This window comes from Ovis aries, chromosome 4 (assembly GCF_016772045.2).
Source record: "Ovis aries strain OAR_USU_Benz2616 breed Rambouillet chromosome 4, ARS-UI_Ramb_v3.0, whole genome shotgun sequence".
NCBI classification, from domain to species: Eukaryota; Metazoa; Chordata; class Mammalia; order Artiodactyla; family Bovidae; genus Ovis; species Ovis aries.
In genome coordinates, this window is record NC_056057.1 from 67202908 (window position 1) to 67223284 (window position 20377).

Here is a 20377-nt window from a genome sequence, read left to right on the forward strand (position 1 = left end):
GGGATTTTAGCAGGTGAAAAAGTCGTAGGTCTAGGGGAAGAGATGGGAGCATGCTTTGTGCCTTGGGACTGGCTGGTGTTATATGGAGTACAGGTAGTAGGAGAAAGAAGCAAAGGAGAGCAGATGGGTGGGTGATGGTCAAGTGATGTAGGGCGTCGCATAGGACATCACCTTTGGTGTGGCAGGGAGCCTGGGGCCGCTTGTACAGGGAGGAGTTCAGCTTCACGGCTCAGAGTCTCTGGCCACAAGAGGAGGGGTTAGGAGCCACTGTAACTGACCTAGGTCAAGGGGAGGCTGCGGATACAAAGGACACATCTGTAACTGACAAGACTTGCGGGACAGGAAGGGGGCGGACTCAGGGACCACACCAGGAAATCAACGAGCACAGATGAGTGTTTGTGGGCTCTGGGGAGCTGGAGGGACTTCTGAATGAAGATGCAGCGGAGAAGGCAATTGGCTGGATGGGGAAGCCCAGGCAAGCGCCTTGGGCTGGAGACAAGGTATTTGAGAGTTCTTATGTGGTTAGTGAACAGTCACAGGAGGGAGTGTGGGAGGCTTGATCAGAGCCTTGTCATTCTTACCCAGAGACTATTTCTGGATGCAGCAATGGCCTAGGGAAGAGAAGAGACTTGTTCAAGGCCACTTATGCTAGTCTGTGGCAGAGCCGAGTTAAGTGTCCGTGTGTCTGAGTCCCCTCCAGTGTTCTCCCCACCTCCACGTCACTGCTTCAGTGGTTCTGTGTGTCTGTACTGCCGTTTGACCTATGTTAGCACATTGATCTTTACAATCAACCAATGATAGAGACATAGTATTATCCTCATATTACACATGAGGAAGCTGAGGCACTGAGGGGTGACTTTGCCAAAGTCACACAGCTTATAACAGGACAAGGATTCTGGACAAGGATTCTAGCCAAGGCTCTGCTGCCTCCGAGGAAGCAACTCTGACGGACTAAGCAGAGAAGGGATTTGTTGAAAGGATATCGGGAAGTTTATGTAATTATTGGACAGGATGGAGGATCAGATATGGGGTACCCAGCCAAGAACTGAGAGCAGAGCTGGCCTAGCGAGGGAACCCCCACTCTCTCTGAGTGGGCCTTGACAGTGCCGTGAGCCCTGATCACCAGATGGGCCTCAGCCCTGCCATCATCACTCCCTTAGGATCTCAAGCTTCCTGCAGTGGTCCTCAGGAAGGCTTCTCCCCATCTCCGTTTTGTGGGCTCCCAGCTCACTGATTTCCTTGGTGCCAGAGCATCTGAGGAAGTGGGGGAAGGGGGGACTGGGGTTCCCCAGTCCAGCTCTGGCTACAGGGGAGCCTAGAAGGGGGAGGGCCTTTCATTTCAGCTCGATGGCAGGAGGTGCTTTCTGCCCCCCACCCCGCCCCAGGTTTCCCTGTGCCCATATGGGAAGCAGGTTCGAATTCTGGGCCACCTGAAACTAACATAATGTGCATATACAGTAGAACCTGGAGCAAGTCCCACCCGCTTCTCGGGCCCCAGTGCCCCTGTCCCAGGGAGAAGGGAAGTGGTTGAGCTCAGCGGTGGTTTGGCCGGAGGTGGGCACTGTGTTCCGTTTCCTCCCACCTCTCACCTGTGTTCACTCTGGTGCCCGTCTCTGTGCGCGAGTCCCTGTGTTTCTCTGTTTGTCTCCAGGACTCTATCTCTGGTTCTGTTTCTATGTTTGGTTCTGTCTCTGTCTCTGGGCGTATTTTCTCAATGTCTCTTTCTGTGTGTATGTCTCTGTGTATTTCTCAGTCTCTCTTTTGTTTTCTATTTGTGTGGTTCTCCCACCTTAGCCCCATCTTCCTTCTCTGTACTCCCCTCCATCTCCCCAAATCCTCTGTCTCTCCCTCCTCCCATTGCTCACTCTGTCTGCCCTGCTCTGACACCTCCTCTTGGCTGTCACTGTGGTCCTCTGGGCTGCAAAGGAGGGTCCTGCAACCACATGGGCAGGGTCATTTTCCTCCTGTGGAATCTCTAAGCCCAGCCTGGCTCAGCCTCAGCTCCTTGACCTCAGGTCCCACCAGGTCCTGCTGAAAATGGCAGGCCCATCAATGCTGAAGGATCTGCCAGGGTGGTGAAGAGACACCCCACCTAATTCAACCCCATGGGGAGGACTGGGGTCCCCACCTCCCAGAACCCCGCTCTAGAGACACGCTGAAGACCTGGTTGTATTAAAATGGGAACACATAAACTAGATGGTCTCCAGCCACAGGGGTCTCCCCCGGGTCTGCCTGCTTGTACTTGGGAACCAGGGGTGATGAAAAAAGGCTAAGCCCTGTCCTCAGAGAGCCCCAGGGTGCTTGAAGACCAAGCTCACCCAAATCAGCCGTAAGGGACTGGAAAGATAAGCTTGGTGGGCACTGGAGCATTCCTAGAAGGCTTCCAGGGGGGTGGGCAGGACTGGTTCTTGAGATCTTGAAGCAGAGGGGACATCACATTTTTTTTTGAGGACAGGTCTGGTGCCAGGGTGGAGCCTCAGCTCCAGAGTCCCAGGAAGATGGCCCTCTGCATTGAGAAATAGAAGCTGTGACTCCAGGAACTCATGTCTGCATTCCTAGTCCCCAGTGAGACCCAGCCACACCCTGAGCCCTGAAGCCCAAGGGTCAGCAGTCACCCTTTTGAGAACTGTCCCCTGCTGGGAGAGAGGGAAAGTTGGATGCCTATCACTGAGGGTTTGGCTGAGGGAAGGAGGAGGAAAGAAAGATAGCAGAAAAGGACGCCTCTCTGGCCATAAACACCTGAGAACTTCTGTGCTGAGTCTGGCATTCCCCTCCCTTGCTGCTTAAGACTGGGAGATGCTTGGTCCGTAGAGTAAAAGATACTTACCCAGGGTTCCACAGAAAGCCAGCGCCCTGAACAGTCTCTGCTGGCTCTGAGAGCTCTTGGCCCACACCCCGCATCTGCATGCATGGGGCCTGGACCACTGAGAAACATTAGCAGTGGACTCCCAGCTGTCCCTTTGCCTAAGCACCCTTCATCTCAGGCAAGACCAATGCGGCCTCCCGTGACTCCCTCACCCCCTCACCAGGAATCCTCCACTTAATATCCCTTCATTGGGCTTATATGTTTCCCTTTCTCCACTAGAAACAAGCTCTTCAAAGAGGCATAAGACCCGAATCAGCCTTCCAGGGTCTCCTGTGTTAGAGAGAGAGATGTTTAAAGAGAACTGTTTGGTATTTGCTCTTCAGTGAAATAGCACAGCCAAGGCTGTAGGAATACATGGAAGAAAGTTGATTCCGAAAAAGAAAGGAAAGCAAGTTGGGAAGACTTCATGGAGCAAGTGCTATGGAGCACACCCTGGATAATTGGGCCAATGATGTGTCAGGTGGAAGGGAGAGTGGGAACAGCCGGAGAGGGGGAACAGGGCCAGATCATGGAGGCCTTGAATGCCAGGGCATGGGCTTCAGTTCTGCTCACACTACTCAGACCCCAGATGCTCATCCACGGCATCGTGAGGCAGGACTGGAACACTCCCGAAGAGTGCTGCTTGATGTTCAGGATGTACCTTCTAAATATGAATCCAGATTGGCTGAGACCTCTGAACTTGTCCCTCTCCCTCTCCTCCCTTCCCTCCTGCTGTTAAGTCAGAACCTGCAGCGTCCTTCACTGTCCACTGTCCCTCCACCCTGGCAACCCCAGCAGGATCAGGAACCTCCACAGCAAATTCCACCCCCGGTGCCTCTCAGGGACCACACCAAAGGACCCTAAAGGCAACCCACCCACCTCAAACCAGGTGCTCCAGAGTCTGGCTGGAATTTCCCTTTGCAGCACCTGCAGGGGTGGGGCTGGGGATGAGGAAGAGCAGGAGGGACCCAGACTCAGCTTCAGGGGAGCCCACCTAAGTCCTGGCTGTGCTGGGATTCACTGAGTGAATGGGGTGGGGGATCCACCCCATCTGAGTCTCAGTTTCCTTATCTATGTGAAGGACACAGGAAACATACTGACTTCATGGGCCCCCGTCACAGTCAAGAGACAGCAGTGCCTGGGACTCCCTGTGCACAGTAGGCTGTTTCAGCAAGGGGAGTAGAGTGTGGCTTAGGGTCTGGAGGGAGGAGCAATCGTGTCCTTGAGGGTCCCACTCACACTAAGGATGGTTGTCCTCCTGCTGGGGTGGTGTGGCCTTCTATTGGCCTTGAGAGGCACCAAGCTGTGTGGTCTCTGGATGGTGTCTTGGGGCGCCAAGAGGGGGCAGTCTGTCTACACTAAGAGGATCTGATCCCCGAAGGTCTCCAGAGAGAAGTGACCCCCTGGCCCCCAGAGACCCCTGTGTTAACAGGAGAACAAAAGACTGCCAGCCAGAGATGCCCTGCCCCAACCCCCATCAGTTCACAGAAACGATGGTTGGGAGCCAGTTCTAATTCTACTCATCTCACCTTTGGGCAGGTTTTTCTCCTCTTTGAGCCTCACTTTCTCTGTATGAGGTGGGTGGGGAGCTGGATGCATTCTCGGGGCCCCCTTCCCCTGACATCCTCCTCTCTACAGCAGCCTCTGCCTCGAGGGTCCTTCTCCCAGCCTCCCTGTGCTGGCCGGTGTCATGGCGACAAGCCGATGGAGCGTTGCTAGGCATGACTGGAAGGAGGGAGCCTGCACAATAGCGGCCCGAACGAGGGTAGGCGCCTCCTCCCACTTGCCCCTTCCCTGGAGAGGCCAGTGATCTCACACAGTGAGCTGGATTCTACTCACACCTCTTCCCTTCATCATGGACCCAATGGGGTCTGCACTGTGCCTTCCCGACTCAGTTTCCCCACTCTCTGCTGTAGGTGTGGACATTTACCCCTCCCATACCTACTCAAGGACAGAAGGGCAGAAATAGAGAGCTGAGGGTTTGGGGAGGTCCAGAGTGATGGTGGGGTCTGGAGAGCAGGACCACACAACACTGAAAAAAATGGGAAAGAAGTTCCCTTCCCCTCTGTCACAAGCAGATGGCCCTGAGGAGGCCCTTCCTAACCTGATGACTGGCTTGATGATGGCAGATTCTCAGTCTCTCAGTGCGGCAGGTGGGTTCCAAGTTTGGGTCAACATCACCAGCTGCCCCCACCTCTACCCCCCGCAACGTGCAGTAATCAAATAAGACAGGAAATGTGCAGGCTTAACTCAGGGAGACGCACATTGTTTGGGTAGCTCCAGGAAACTGCTGTTGGCACAGGGCTGAAGGTGAATGTGGGACAGGGGTGGGCTGCTTAGGGTTAGATCTTAGGAGCTCTCCAGTTCACTGAAGCTGCATCCACGGTGAGAAGCAGGGAGTGGTAGCATTCTGCTATCCGTGGTACTGAAAGTTTCAGTCCTGCACAGTGACCTTATTCCTTCAGTAAATATTGCTTCTGGCCCTTCCCGTCTCCCTGTCAGCACCTTTCCACCCTCACTTCTTGTCATTTTCTTTCCAGACAGCCAATGACCACATTGCTGCTCCTCCACCACAGTCTCACTCATCCCCACACCCCACCTGACTCTTCACTCTGTTTCATAACTACCACTAAAAAAATGGTCCCTCATGGCCCCCATCTCCCATACACTGTCGGTTCAACTATCAGAGATAGAAGTGCCAACCTCAGGAGTGCTTAAAAGTGACATATGGATGTCTGAGGTTATTACAAGGGCTTGAGGGTACTACTGGCCATTTAGCAGATTGAAAAGTCCCATGTAGCAAATGCTTGACGCCCCCCCCCGAAATGCTAATATAACATCACTGAGAAGCAGTTTACATTACTTTTCACGAGTGGGGAAGCTGAGGCCGAAAGGGGTAGGACTTAACCAACATCACTTAATCAGCCAGAGACAAAACTACAGCTAGAATGTAGGCTTCCATCTTCTCCCAGCCAGGCTCCTGGACCACTCAGGTGACTGCCCAAACCAGAAACTCTCATCAAAGTGTCAGCCTCTGGAAGGGAGAGAGCGTATTGTAATGGGGGCTTTCAACTGGCCAGGGCCGCTCTGGGGGCCGAGTCCTGTCATGCTGCCAGGGTGAGAGTCTGGGCTTCCCAGACCACAGAGACCTAGAAGAGAAGACCTTGCCTGCATCATACTGACCCTGGTGCCCCTGGAAGACTACACTGCACAGCACTGGCATCGACCTTTGGTGGGGGCACCTGTGTTGCTGTGGTAACAGGCACCTGCCTTGCCGCCTCCATGCCCACAATTCTGGCCTGACCACCTTCCCTGAGACTCTCCGTGCCCGTCTTCCTCTGGCTCCCAGGAGGGACTCTTCTAGTCTTCCTTTCTTCTGTCCGAGGCTGTGCCTGAGAGCTTAGTGTCCTCATTAGCCAACTCTCCCGAAGTGCTGGGAGCATCTGTCTTCCAGCCTCCTGGTACTCAGTGTGTATAACCAGAGCCTTATTCCCAGGCATGACTGGGTCCCCAGAGGGGAAGCCCCCCTCCCACCATTGCATCCCACACCTCAGACCCTGCTTTCCCAGGTTTTGCCAGATTTGAGTTAATTTGATTCAGCCCACGTGTACTCAGTGGCTCACTCCCAAGGCAGGATCTGTTGACTCCGACATGGTTTCTGCCTACTTGTCTGTCCCCAGGGAGCTTAAGTTCGGTAGCAAAGAAAAGAAGGATCAATTCTAAAGAGATGAAGCCCATAGTGATGAGGTCAGATGCTCTAGAAGATTTTTCTTTTTCAAACTGTGTTGTTCTATAGCAGATTGTGAAGTAAATTTAGGGGGTTGTGACTAGCATTTGGGTATAAAATACATATAATTCATTAGAAAAGAACAGAAAGAAACTATTATAGCTGTGGTAAGATAAAATTTGCTTTGTGAACTGGATTCAGTCATGTGACGGATATGTGTGTGTGCGCTGGACTATGATATGAAATGGATGTGCTGCTGTAGTTCAAGGGCAGTAATTGAGTGTGAAGACCTATGTTTCAAGAAATGGGAAGACATAAAGGAGGTGTTTAGAGGGAAAAGGAAGAGATTAGTACCCTGGGTACTGGGGAAGCCTCCAGGAGGAGGTGGCATTAGAGCTGGGGGTTAAAAGAGAGATGGGAGTTTGTCAGTGAGTATTGGGTGAGAGTCTCAAGGGGTGGTGTGTGCCAGGCCTGCTGGTGCAAATATCACCAGCCACGTGGAGAGGTAGTGAAGGGCCAGGCAAGTTCTACTGGGGCCTGAGTGTCAAGAGCCTTGATTAGCACACCTGGAAAGTTGGACTTTATTCTCCAGAGCAGTAAAAAGCTGTTGATGGCCTTTATTGGGCTTCCCAGGTAGCTCAGTGGTAAAGAATCTGCTTGCCAATTCAGGAGTTGTAGGAGATATGGGTTCGATCCTTGGGTTGGGAAGATCCCCTGGAGAAGGAAATGGCAACCCATTCCAGTATTCTTGCCTGGAGAATCCCCATGGTCTGAGGAGCCTGGTGGGCTACAGTCCATGGGGTCTCAAAGAGTTGACATGACTGAGCATGCATGCAGCAGCAGCAACAGCAGATGGCTTTTATTTAGATGGCAACATGAAATGGGGGTAAAGGACAGAGTGTCTAGGGGGACAAACGATGAAGCAGGGAGGCAAGAGAGGAGGCTGCTGTACCAGTCCAGGCGAGATGACCAGAGAGGAGGTGGATAGAGGGACAAGAGAGGGGTGGACTCTGGGGGCGTGTGGAATAAAGGAGGAGACAGAATTCCATAGAGCTTGGTACCCCGAGGGCATTGATGTAAGGGACCAGAAAGGTCTCAGATCTGCAGCCTCTCTAGCCTGACCCCTCCTATCCTCAAGCCCACCCATGGTCAGTACCACCACAAGATACCGTACTTAGGAGATGAACGTTCTCAGCTCAGGGGTAGGAATTGATGCCTCGAACTGTGGTCCTGGAGAAGATTCCTGAGAGTCCCTTGGACAGCAAGGAAATTACACCAGTCAATCTTAAGGGAAATCAACCCTGAATACTCATTGGAAAGACTGATGCTGAAGCTGAAACTTCAGTATTTTGGTCATCTGATGTGAACAGCCGACTCATTGGAAAAGTCCCTGATGCTGGGAAAGATTGAGAGAAGAAGAAGAAGGCATCAAAGGATAAGATGGCTGGATGGCATCACTGATGCAATGGACATGAACTTGGGCAAACTGTGGGAGATGGTGAGGGACAGGGAGGCCTGGCATGCTTCAGTCCATAGGGTCGCAGAGAATCAGACATGACTGGGCAACTGAACAACAACATCCTCAGGGAGCCCCACACTGATCTGAGACACCAGACTCATGCACCCGAACAGCTCAGGTCCAGGTCATATGCTAGAGCTTAAGTGTGGGGCTCAGGCTGTCAGGACGGAAGAGCATGGAGGTATTGGGAGACTCAGGAGAAAGAGACTGTTTAGATGGAAGCAATCAAAAAGGCCTTCCTGGAGGAAGGAGCTTAGCACTGAACTTCTGGAAGGCTGGATAACGTCTAATAACACAGCCATAGAAGATAAAATTTTCTGCCTTTTGGACTCTAGCCAGAATCAGAGTCTGTCTCATCTCACCCAGGCCTGTTGAGAGGGACTCTAAACCCCTATAGAGAGGGACTGTTCATTTAATAAAAGCACCCACCCTCCCAAAATGCCTTTACATTGGCTTCACCCTTTACTCTTCCTTAGTTCAGTGACATCACTGAGCCTATGCATCACATTCTCTTCACATACAACTTTTCTGTGTATAAAAAACCTGTAGGGGGAGAGACCCCACTGGGGCTGGGCGCCACGGTGAGGGGCAAGGAGCTGGTGTCTGCCCTGGGTCAGAGTCGGTGTCAGACCAACACTGGCCTAACTGACTCACACCCCGGCCGGGGACCTCGCTGACTGGTGACAGGCCCAGGAGTCAGCAGTGGGCCAGTAACAACCCCAAATTTGAAAAACCTATGAGCTCAAATTAAAAAACAATTAGGCTAATAGAATCTCCGCCATTGTTTCTGCTCTTCAGCAAGTATGCCTTCCTAATTTCATTGCTTTTAACTCACTGTTAGCTCAGCGGAAGTGGATTTTTAAAGTAACTTAATTATTTCAGAATTCATTGCTTCCAAAAACAATCAAAGGTTCCCCCCTCCAGCTCTGTGACTCTGTGCTCTGTGAACCATTTATTTTAATTAGCTTTGTATTGTGATTCAAACGTAAGCGCAAAAGAAAAATCCACAGACAACTGCCCATTAGCCAGAGAGCAGAACCCTGGTACAAATTACCGATAAACAATGGGTGGTTTAGAGTTTCTGAGTACGCGGGGGAGGTAAAGTACAGAAAACAGCAAAATGCCGAGCAGAGGCCGCAGAGGGCTTTGGAGTTATCAGATATGAGAGGTTCTTCCTGGCTGGAGGGGACAGTGGGTTACCCGGAGAGGGTGGCTTGGGAGCTAGATCTTGACAGTCAAGCTAGGATTTAGAGAAAATAGGAGCATTCTTTGAACTTTGTACATCCCCCTTCAATAAACCCCTCCCTTCTCTATATCAGACACAGATGTTCTGAAATGTCTTTTTTGCACATCACACTCCAACTTGAACACAGAGGCGAGTTCTCAAGCGTTTAGAGAGCACGTGGTGGCCTCCGAGGCAGCTGCAGCTCAGGGTCAGCCGCACAGTCTGGTTGCCCCACGTTGCCGTCATTCCTATGCCACTGCCCAGTGGCTTAGCGGTTCGGAACAGAAGCCCTGACTTGGACCTTCTGGGTTGGAATCTTCTTATCTTTGTCTCCTTGGCAAGCTGCTCGATTGCCTTGTGCCTCACTTTTCTCATCTGTAAAATGGGTTAATCTTAGTGCTTCCTTCATCGGGTTGCTGTGAGGATGGAATGGGCAAGTGTAAATGAAGCAGTTAGAAGAGGAGCTGGCACGGGGCAGACGCCTGCTGTGTAAATAGTGACTGGGCTGCACATGGAAGTGCTGGTGCTGGTGGGAAAAGTATGGATCTCGGGAGCATAAAATGACTGTGATAAGTTTGGAAGCTATTCATCGTGCTAAAAGTAGTGAATCTTCAGCTACATCCCAGGGCTCACAATGGCGTTCAATCTTTTTTTTTTTTTTAAAGTTTATTTACTGCGCCGGGTCTTAGCTGCAGCACACAGGATCTTCAGTCTTCACTGAAGCATGTGGGATCTCTAGTAGTGCCATGCAGAATTTTTAGCTGTGGTGTGCAAATTCTTAGTTTCCGTGTGTGGGCTCTAGTTCCCCGACCAGAATCGAACCTGGGCCCACTGCACTGGGAGCGTGGAGGCTTAGTCCTTGAACCACCAGGGAAGTCCCTGGGGTTCAGTTTTGAACAAAATTAAAGGAAATGTACAAATTGCTAGTCAAAGATTGTATCAGAAATGGGTTTTAATCATGCCTTTTAGCTACCCTTGGTGGTAAGCCTTCTATGCACTTTTCACATTAATGACTTTCACGTGAATGTGAGACGTGTTGTGTTTGCAGGTCTAGAGAGACTGAAACGTAGGGACCGTAACCTGTGGGTACCAGGGAGCCAGAGAGAGTTCTTGAGGAGAGAAGTGACCCCCACCCCTGCTTGGCGCTTGGCATCTTTTGTAGGGAATGCCTACCGAGAGTGCTTGGAGAATGGGACATGGGCCTCGCGGATCAACTACTCACAGTGTGAACCCATTTTGGATGATAAGGTGAGTGTCCCCACCTGCCCCACCCTCGGTCCTTGTATAAGCAGTAGGACTCAGACTGAGCACAGAGGATTCCAAGGCGGGCAGAACCAGTCCTTGTGGCAGCCACCCACCCCTTTTTGCACCTCTTGTCTCTGCCCTATGTCCTGTCCTGTGCTCAGTGACACTGTGGTGCGGTAGAGAAGGGGACATAAGGCCCCACCTTCGGGAGAGCTCGGCTGGTGAGCAACACAAGCAAGGTGGCACGCCACACAAGCAGGAAATGACCGTGTGACCCGTGTCCCCACATCTGACAGGCTGTGTGACTCCCGTCCTCTGGGCCTGTTTCCCCATCTGGCATTCTGACTGTGCGACTCCATGTGGAAACAGGCGCAGTGCTCAGAGGGCTATTCCCTGCAGGTAGCTGGGTCCCCTCAGACTTCACCCCTCCCCTTGCTCTGGAACTGGATTCTGTACTGTCTGTGGTGCCAACCTCCTCCCCTTTGAAGCTACTTCTCATTCCTGACTCCAAAAGATACATCCCACCTCCATCTTCCTCCTCATTCACCCATTACAGCCCCCAGTGAGGCTGTAACTTTTCCCCAAAAGAAGTCCAAGCTCAGAGGAAAAACATTTGTCTACCCTGAGAAAGTGATTCTACAAACTGTGAGCCAAAGGAAATCTATAGTGAGGCCACAAGAGAGGCAAGCAGGACGGTCATAAAGGAGGGAAAGTGGTCCCCTCCAGCCCTCCGCCTTCACTCTCCATCTCACAGTGCTTGAGATGTGAACACTGGTAAACCAAAGTAAGGATGGGGTGTCGGGACAATCTGCCCTGACAGGAAGGACTGTCTTAATCATTGCCTCTGGTTAGAATTGCCAGCAAGTGGTGATAAAGCAGACTGACTTTTATTTGGCCTTGATACTGTTCTTAAAATCTCTACAGACAAGACACCCCCTCACAGCTGTACCCAGAGCAGACTGGTCCCAAGGGAACCCCAGACTTGCCATACATAGTTCATGGCTTCAGAGACCGGAGGGCAGGTTGATTACACAGATGTCAAAACTGAGTCCCAGAGGTGGAGGTCAATGCACTCTGAGGTGCATCCCACTAGGGTGTGAGCTGAGACAAAACACTCAAAATTTGGTGTAGCTACACTAAAAAATGGTGTAGCTACTTCCATTCCAGAATTAAAAATAAAATAGAAGGGATGGGGTGGGGAGGGAGGTGGGAGTGGGCTTCAGGATGGGGGGACACATGTATACCCGTGGCTGATTCATGTCGATATATGGCAAAAACCACCACAATATTGTAAAGTAATTAGCCTCCAATTAAGATAAATTAATTACAACAATAAAATAAAAGTCTACATCCCTGCACCTCTGGCCTAGCTCAGGATACATTGTGTTCAGATCTGCCCCAAAGTGCATGTCAGGACTCCTGACCACAGCCATTTATACCAAGAGCCACGCAGGGCCGACAGGAGAGAGCTGTGGGAGCCAGGTGTGCTGGCGACACCTGGAGCCTCTTCTGCCCCCGAGGTCAGGACGCACTGGGTGGCCATCGCTAGAGCAGCCGCATGCCCCAGGCCTCCAGCTGCCTGTGTGTCTATCTGTCTGTCCAGCAGAGGAAGTATGACCTGCACTACCGAATCGCACTCATCGTCAACTACCTGGGCCACTGCGTGTCCGTGGCAGCCCTCGTGGGTGCCTTCCTGCTTTTCCTGGCCCTGCGGTGAGCCACCCCACCCCTGCTTTTTCTCCGCCCTCCCCGCCATGGCATCCCCTTCACCCATCCCAGACATGCTCACCTCCACTCCGGCAACCCTGGGGCCAATGGACAGAAGGGGCCAGGGGAGACACCAGAGCACTGACCACTAGCAGGTATGCAGAATGCAAAAGGGGTGCTGGCTCTGGAGGACTGCCTTGCCTTCATCCCAAGCTAAGTCTCTCCCTCACCTCGGGTCAGAGGGAGGGGTACAGGCCCAGCTGACCCCTGTCCCCTGCCCCAGCTGAGCTCTGAGCCCAGGTGCAGCCTGTCCCGGCTGACAGCTGTCCTGGGTCTCGCACAGGAGCATTCGCTGTCTGCGGAACGTGATTCACTGGAATCTCATCACCACCTTTATCCTGCGGAATGTCATGTGGTTCCTGCTGCAGCTCATCGACCACGAAGTGCACGAGAACAATGAGGTCGTGGGTGGAGGTTTGGGGCTGGGCCCCGGGGGGCTCTGGGGGCTCCCACCTCTCTCACCCCATCTTCACATGCGGACCTGAACCTGAGCTCACCTCTACCACATCATTGTCCCTCCAGAGCTGGGGGTCGGGGAATGGGGCTCCAGATGGGGTCTTGAGAGCAGCTCAGACCAGACACCAGACTTTGGTTTATCCTGTTCCACTCCCCGTCTTGTGCATTCAGCACCTCCCTAAGGTCCCTTAGAGGAAAGGGGGCTGAAATTAACCTCTATTGAGCTTTAGCTCACTTGATTCCAATCAGAGAGTTGTAGGAATTTTCCTACTGGAATTTTCCAGACATGGAAACCAAGGCTCAGAAAGGTTAGATGACATTGTTATGATGCCTCTGCAACTGGGCCGTCAGGCCATTGAGCAGAACAGCACATTAGCTGCCCACCCTGGATTTGTGTCAGCCGCTGTTATACAGCATCCAGGTTGTGAAACAGAGCCATGCACAGAGCTCTTCTATCCACTATTAGAGACTGCTCAACACATTGTCTTTGGATGGCTAGTTCTGAGCACACACCCAGCCTGGCTTGCCTTTTGACTTGGCCCCTTGTTGAGCCTTGCCTTGGCATCAATGGGATTCAACCAGTTTGGGGTGTCGTGCAGCCCACTGTTGGCTTGTATTGACAAGGCATTGTTAAGCTTTGGGAGGGAAAGCAGGATTTGGAGGAGAGGATCTTTGGAGTCCCTCCTCAGCAGGACTTTCTCAGAACAGGGAAAACAGACAGCCACGTGGAGCCTAAGACTGGGGCTGGGATCATGAGGGGAAGCCACAGAGGCTGAGATCAGCTCAGCTGATGCTCTGACAGCCAAGGCTATTGGGCTGAGCCGTCCACAGTCCACTTCCCACACTGCCCACGCTCTCAGCTCCGAGGGTGCCCTGGGGACAAATCCCCAGGAAAAATGGCCAGGTAGGGTCCATTGAGAAGAGGTCTGGCCTGAAGCCAGACCTGGCCATGGCACACGGTGGCTCTGGGCAGGCTTGTCCTCTGAGGGAGTGGTAGTAACTCTGCTCAGAGGGACGAGGACAAATTCCCCTCGACTAAGGAGGCACGTGGCAATGGCATTCATTTCATGGTGCCTGCCTTTGCCACCTCCATCTCCTGGAACCAGCCTGTAAGATGGCATTGTCTTTTTCTCTACAATGCAGTGAGATTCAGAGAGGTATGGCCACTTGCTAGAGGCCCCAGCATTAGCGAGTCTCCCTCAGTAGACCGCTGCTGCTGCTAAGTCGCTTCAGTCATGTCCCCATAGACAGCAGCCTACGAGGCTCTCCCTCCTGGGATTCTCCAGGCAAGAAGACTGGAGTGGGTTGCTATTTCCTTCTCCATTCCAGAGACAGCTGCTATCATGCTAAGCCCAGGATTTCCTAAACCCAGGAATCTGGGAGGATCACCTCCAGAGCTGTGGCTCACCTTCACAGACCCTGTACTATTTCAATAGCAGTTTTCTTTTAATTGACTCACTATTTTTTTTCTGCATGAAATTTCATAGTCCGTCCCTAAATGGAAACCAGGCTGATTTGCTGTGAACTGAAGGTGATCCTCGAAAAAATAGGCTTCCCAGGTGGCTCAGTGGTAAAGAATCCGCCTGCTGAGACAGGAGACATGGGTTCAATCGATCCCTGGGTCAGGAAGATCCCCCAGAGGAGGAAATGACAACCTGCTCCAGTCTCCTTGCTGGCAAAATCCCATGCAGAAAGGAGCCTGGCAGGCTACAGTCTATGGGGTCGCGTTACTGGGCTACTGAGCCCAATACATGTGCTGGAGAAAATGACAGTGATACACAGCAGTGCTGTTCAGTTCTAGCCTCTCCCTGCAGAAAGCTCAGAGCCAGACTCCCACTTTCTTTTATGAAGAAGGAGATTAGAAATCACCAGAAAGAAGTCAGACACCCTGGTTCCAGGGGAGCCTGGCCCCTTAATCTGAAAAACTGAAAGAGAAATGATGAAGGATGACGTTTCCCCGAATGAGACTCGAGAGTGTCTAATTCCGTGTCCGTGACCTAACTCAATGACTCCCCTCTGTCAGCGCTCGAGCTGTGCACTGGGGGGCTTGGCTCCAGGCACCTGCTGACTGCCGCCTGCCTGTGCAGGTCTGGTGTCGCTGCGTCACCACCGTCTTCAACTACTTCGTGGTGACCAACTTCTTCTGGATGTTCGTAGAGGGCTGCTACCTGCACACGGCCATTGTCATGACCTACTCCACTGAGCGCCTGCGCAAGTGGCTCTTCCTCTTCATTGGATGGTGTGAGGGTCCCGGGGGGCCTGCAGGGTCGAGTGGGGAGAGGATTCTGCTGACAGGGTCACCTCCTTTCATCTTGGGTCCAAGGACGGGACCACATTGCTGTCTACCATCCCCAGGACAGCCTGAGGAGGCAGGCACTCTCCTCCATATAGACGAGGGAAAAGCAAATGGTCCCTCCAAGAGCACAGTCCACAAATGGTCCTCCTCTTCTTGCTTGGAGTGGCTGATCCAAAGACCTTTGTGTCTCTCCTCAAAAGAGAAGCTGGCCAGCTCCACTTCTGTATCAAAAATCTCAGAAAATCACACTGTCCTCTCATCTCTCTGACCTGCTTGGAGGGGATAGCTGAGAGTGGGGGAGGGGTGGGGCAGGGGTCTAGGAACAGGGGCCCCCAAGGTCCTAGATGGCCTGCAGTTGAATGATTGGAAACAATGTCCTAGCCCTGTGTGGTCCCCCGACTCTGCTCTTCAAGAGGGTGTCCTGACCATCTCTCTGTCCACTGCAGCAGTGTCTGTCCTTCTTTCAGGTGTCCCCTGCCCCATCGTCATTGCCTGGGCCATTGGCAAGCTCTACTACGAGAATGAACAGTAAGTAGGACTGGCCAGCAGTGAGCAGGTAGGAAGTGCAGCCATGCCAGGACAGATTGACTTTTTCGTTGTTTTAAAATAGAAAAACTTTCCCCGGCACCCAGAGGTACTCATGTGATAGGTGTCAAGTCAACTTTGTGGAACTGAGTTGGCGTCCAATGCATGACCCCCTTGGCCTTTGGTAAGCCCTCCTCCTGGAGTTGGGTGTGGCGAGCCTGGCCTGGGCCCTATGGAGGAGGCCAAGGGCTCCCAGGTTTCAGGCCAGAGCACATCCAAGATTGTGGCATTGAGCCTCTCACAGATGCCCCGGGTCAGGCCAGTGGACACTTGTTTCAGTCTGCATCCCAGTCTCTGCCTGGGCTGCAGTGTTTCACACTGGGGCCCTCTGCACCAGAGACTTTGAAATAGCCTCAGCACAGATGGCGGCAACAGGTCAGCCAGGGAATGGTGGGGAAGTTGGGAGCCACCAGCTGAGAGAAGAAAGGACAAGGAACGTCAGTCTCTATGTTCAGATCTTCTAGCAGTCTCCAAGGCTGGAGAGAACAGATGAGATTTAGGGGTGGGGACAGGAATGGGTAGGTTCCAGGCTCCTAGCAATAAAAGCTGCCCAAGAGTGAGAGGGCTGCCTTGAGAGGTAGTGAGCTTCCCGTCGTGGGGGCATTTAAGCAAAGAAAAAAATCCCTGTGCTAGGAGGGCAGCAGTGAGCGCACACACACCTAGGCAGTGTGCACTGGTGGCCTCCAGGGTGTGGAAGACATAGAACTTCCTGAAGCCTGCAGGGCCCTTTCTGAGGTCCGCTAAGAGTTGCTGACAGCCGAACTGGGTCCTGGGCTAACCCTGCTCAGACCCTGAAGCTTCTCCACTCCTGGCATCCCCAGAGAATAACCAACCAGCGTAGAAGCAGGCTTCCTCCCCCAAGGGAATGAGGCTGGGGATCCACTGGGGGAAGGCTCCTGCTTCCACACCTGCGGCTTTGTGTGGCTAAGTGCCTGGCCCAGGAGCGGCGTGCTCCAAGCAACGCGGGAACAGGTAGTACGGGCAGTTGGGCTTTGGGCCAGCGAGAGGGAACCCAGCTCTGCATTCATGAGTCTCTTGTGGGTCTAGCCCTGGGCCCAGCAGTCTGGGATGGGGGTGGGGGAGTGGGGGGAAGGAGACCCAGACCCTCCCTTAGTCTACCTGAGGAGACCAGACCCTCCACGTAGGACAAAAGGCAGCTCAGGAGTGAGCCAAGGAGGTCAGTGGGTCTGGAGCTGTCCATCCAGGCTTTAGGGGGAGGAGCAGCCATGGAGATGGGGTCTCAGAAAGGATCAAGCCAGAGGACCCTGGCTCCAAGGCTGCAGTGGCACCAGGCTGTGGTTCAGCAGGCCACTTACAGCCACCCCATCTTTGCAGGTGCTGGTTTGGCAAGGAGCCCGGAGACCTGGTGGACTACATCTACCAGGGCCCCATCATCCTCGTGCTCCTGGTAGGTCCTCAGTGGGAACTGGGACTGGGCTGGGCACCCGGAGGACTGCAGAGGACCCACTGCAGAGATGCTGGGGAAGGACGTGGCCTGGAGCGGCCCCTCCCCCCGCCCCCACACACACTCTACACTGTACCGCGCTGCTTGGCACTCCGTTCTCTCTTTTCCAACACTCTGATGCAGCCCCCTTCCCCTCTCTGGCCCTTGGGTTCTTTCTCTGGGCAGAGAGTGAGTCTGACTGGCAGATTTCTAGTGCCTCTGACGTCTGATATCCCCTTGCCAGGTTCAGTGTCGAGACAGCCAGGCGGGGGGAGAGAGGCCAACTGGTGACCAGAGAAGGGTCTGCAGGATTTGATTCAGCCCAGACCTACCTCTCCCTCCACCCGCAGAGACCTCCTCCGGGGCTCAGCCCACCGCCCCCAGCCTGGAGCAAGTGGGACCGAATGAAGTGGAGCATAATGAGCAATTGTTCCTTACCCAGCTCCCCGCCCTTTGCCAAAAGTATTCACATCTAAGATATAATTGCCGCCACATCTCTAAACCACAGCGAGCTTTAATTAAGGTAGAGTTTAAGTAGAAGCTGCATTCTGCAAAAAAATGAACCCATTATATATCATACATTGAAAAAAAAAAAGGAACATACAAAAGAGCCCCATAAGAAATTGGCATTTACGTAAGACTTATTTCAGGCTTGGTAATTTCAGGCTCCTGTATGTACCAGCTTCCTTAAAGGGCCACTCGCTCCCTGTGGGAAGCTTGAGAGGGAACGGCCATGCCCCTCTCGCACACAGCAGGTGCCTAATGGGGGTTTCTTTGGTCTACCTTGGAGACAATGACTGTTTATCTCTTTTTATCTCCTTACTCTCCACCGTTTTGTAGCTTCCTCCAGGATTCATTTGACCCCTTTCTGGAGTGTCCTTGATATATATGACTAAGAAGGTTTTTCACCCACTGCCTGAAACTCTGCCATCAGGGTTCCATTCATTTCAGAAATGGAAGCCGTTCGTTGTCAGCAGTCAGAGGGGGGGATCATTGTCCTTGGATTCCCAGCTGCAATGAGTCACGGATCCCCACCCCCTCCACAGTGTGAATGGAAACCTCATGAGACCCATCCCTTCCCCACCAGCAGCTGAGAGCCCATTCTGGAGGGAGAAGGCTTCTGATGAGCCTGAGAACCAGCCAAGGAAGGCTGACCTGGGGGTGCAAGCCCCCTCTGCAAAGATGCTGGACAGCAGTGAGGAAATGCACAGAGAAGGGGGACAGGCTTGGAAGGCCGTGTGTGTGTGTGTGTGTGTGTGTGTGTCTGTGTGTGTGTTAGTCACTCAGTCATGTTAGACTCTTTGCCATCCCATGGACTGTGGCCTGCCAGGCTCCTCTGCCCATGGAATTCTCCAAGCAAGAACACTGGGATGGGTTGCTGCGCCCCTCTCCCAGGGAATCTTCCTTTCCCAGGGAAAGAACCTGGGCCTCCTGCATTAGCAGGCAGATTCTTTACCTTCTGAGCCACCAGGGAAGCCAGGAAGGCCCAATGTAAGACCCAATTCCCACCTCCTGTCCATGCCCCCTTCTTTGGTTCCACCCTCACTAAGGGCCCTGTGCTTGTCTTTCCCCATGGACCCAGCCCACACTCTGCTATGTGCATGGACAGGGCTTCCAGGTTCTACATTCAACCCTTCCAGAAGCTCTGTCTTCATTCCCGGTCCTCATATCCCTGAAGCCTGGAGATAGGGATAATGCTCCCGTTTCACAGATGAAGAACCTGAGAGATGAAATGACTATACAGGATTACCACTCATAGCTAGCTGAGCTGAGACCCAAGGGGCGGGTCACCCACCACATCTCGTTGTCCTTTCCATTGGATGCGAGCTCAGTGCCCCTGCCGCTGCTGCTCTCCCCTGGCAGTTCACAACTGTCCAAGAGACCCGTGCTCGTTTCTAGGTCCTGGGAAGGGAGTTGGCTTGGTTGGGTTTGCAGGAGGCTGTTGTCACTGGAGTCGGAGTGGGAAAAGCACAAGCTCAGTGCTCTCCGTGAGTATTTGAACGTGACCTTCCCAGACAGGCTCGGTGGCAATCCCTGCTAGATCGGCAAGGAAGCAGAAGCTCAGAAAGGTTAATTAAGCAATTTGCCCAAGGCCACGCAGACTCTAGTTGGAATAGCTGAAACTGGAGCCAGGTGTGTTCACGTGGGAGGTGGTCCCCAGAAGTAGGATGAGAGTGAAAGCAGAAGACGAGGAAGGAAACCAACAGAGGTGAAGTGATGAGCAGGCTTCCCCGGGGCAACAAGCGGGAGTCTCAGAACTGACCCTCAGTTGCGAAGCCAGGTTACTTACCCACACACTTCATGTCCCGTCAGTGGAGGATGCCCTGGGGACCTGGAATCCCCACATTTCCAGGCCCCTCTCTGTTTCTGGCTGAGCTAGCTCCCCTGGCACCAGAGAAAGCCCCAGCCTGGAAACTGCCCTCTGCAGGTATAGGAGAATGGTGGATGGCATGTGAGGGCTGTCTGGCGAAAGACTCGGCTCTTTGTTCCATGGATGGTGTCTTCCCCAGCAGCATCTCAGCTTCCCCTGTCCCAGATGCAAGTTCCAGGGCCCTCATCTGCCCCTGGGAATCTCTGGGGTAGCTCCAGGGTCTGTATTGGGAGTAAGCACCTTTGATGTGCATACTCTAGTTGAAGAACTGTGGTGTGTCCAGCGGCCTTGTGGTCAGGGATGTGAGTCGTCTGGGCTTTCTCCGTGGCCCAGACAGGGCCCTGCGTGTAGTTGAATTCAGGACCTGGGCCTCTGAGATGCTCTAGATCCAGGCAAGACTAGCAGGCTGGCTATGTTGCTTGAGCCAGTGAATGTGCATGACAAGCTGAGGCTGGGAGAGGTGCGAAGAGGGAGCAGAGATGTGATGGCAGCACCCCAATACCCAGAGCTGAAGGGATGCGGAGGACACCCCCAAGGGCTGGGGCTTCCTCTCCAGGCCTGGGTTTAAAGGACAGGAGGAATCATGTCTGAAGCCAAGAAGGAAGAGATGTCAGGCCTCCTCCCTCCCTGCCTGACTCTGCACATGCGCAGACAGGGAAGGTTTGGGAAGGTGGCGGTGGCGGGGGGGGGGGGGGGGGGGGGGGAGGGTGGTGTCAGCACCTCCCTGGGGCAGGGAAGAAGGTGCCTGCAGTTAAATGAGGTGGAGAAGATGTTGTAAATGGAGAGGCTGGGAGCCAAACTCAAAAGGAAAGAGTGACTTTGGGGTGCACAGACCAGGCTGAGATGGGGTGGGAACAGTGTCACCAACTCCTGCCTGGTATGAGGAGAGGGGATAAG

The 20377-nt window shown here is 53.1% G+C and overlaps 1 protein-coding gene across 10 annotated transcripts in view; it reads left to right on the forward strand.

The window, feature by feature from the left end:
- Positions 1 to 20377, forward strand: part of CRHR2 (corticotropin releasing hormone receptor 2) — a 44787-nt gene that overhangs the window by 18872 nt on the left and 5538 nt on the right. For 6 of the 10 annotated variants that reach the window (XM_042248623.2, XM_015095322.4, XM_042248628.2 and 3 more), the window contains 6 exons: positions 10479 to 10564; positions 12165 to 12274; positions 12612 to 12729; positions 14872 to 15025; positions 15548 to 15608; positions 17001 to 17073. In XM_042248623.2, the coding sequence (XP_042104557.1) occupies positions 10479 to 10564; positions 12165 to 12274; positions 12612 to 12729; positions 14872 to 15025; positions 15548 to 15608; positions 17001 to 17073 (602 nt within the window). Of the gene's footprint in view, positions 1 to 10478; positions 10565 to 12164; positions 12275 to 12611; positions 12730 to 14871; positions 15026 to 15547; positions 15609 to 17000; positions 17074 to 17459; positions 17633 to 20377 lie in introns of all 10 variants that reach the window. The other 4 variants (XM_015095325.4, XM_042248622.2, XM_042248627.2 and 1 more) reach the window with 2 other exon arrangements.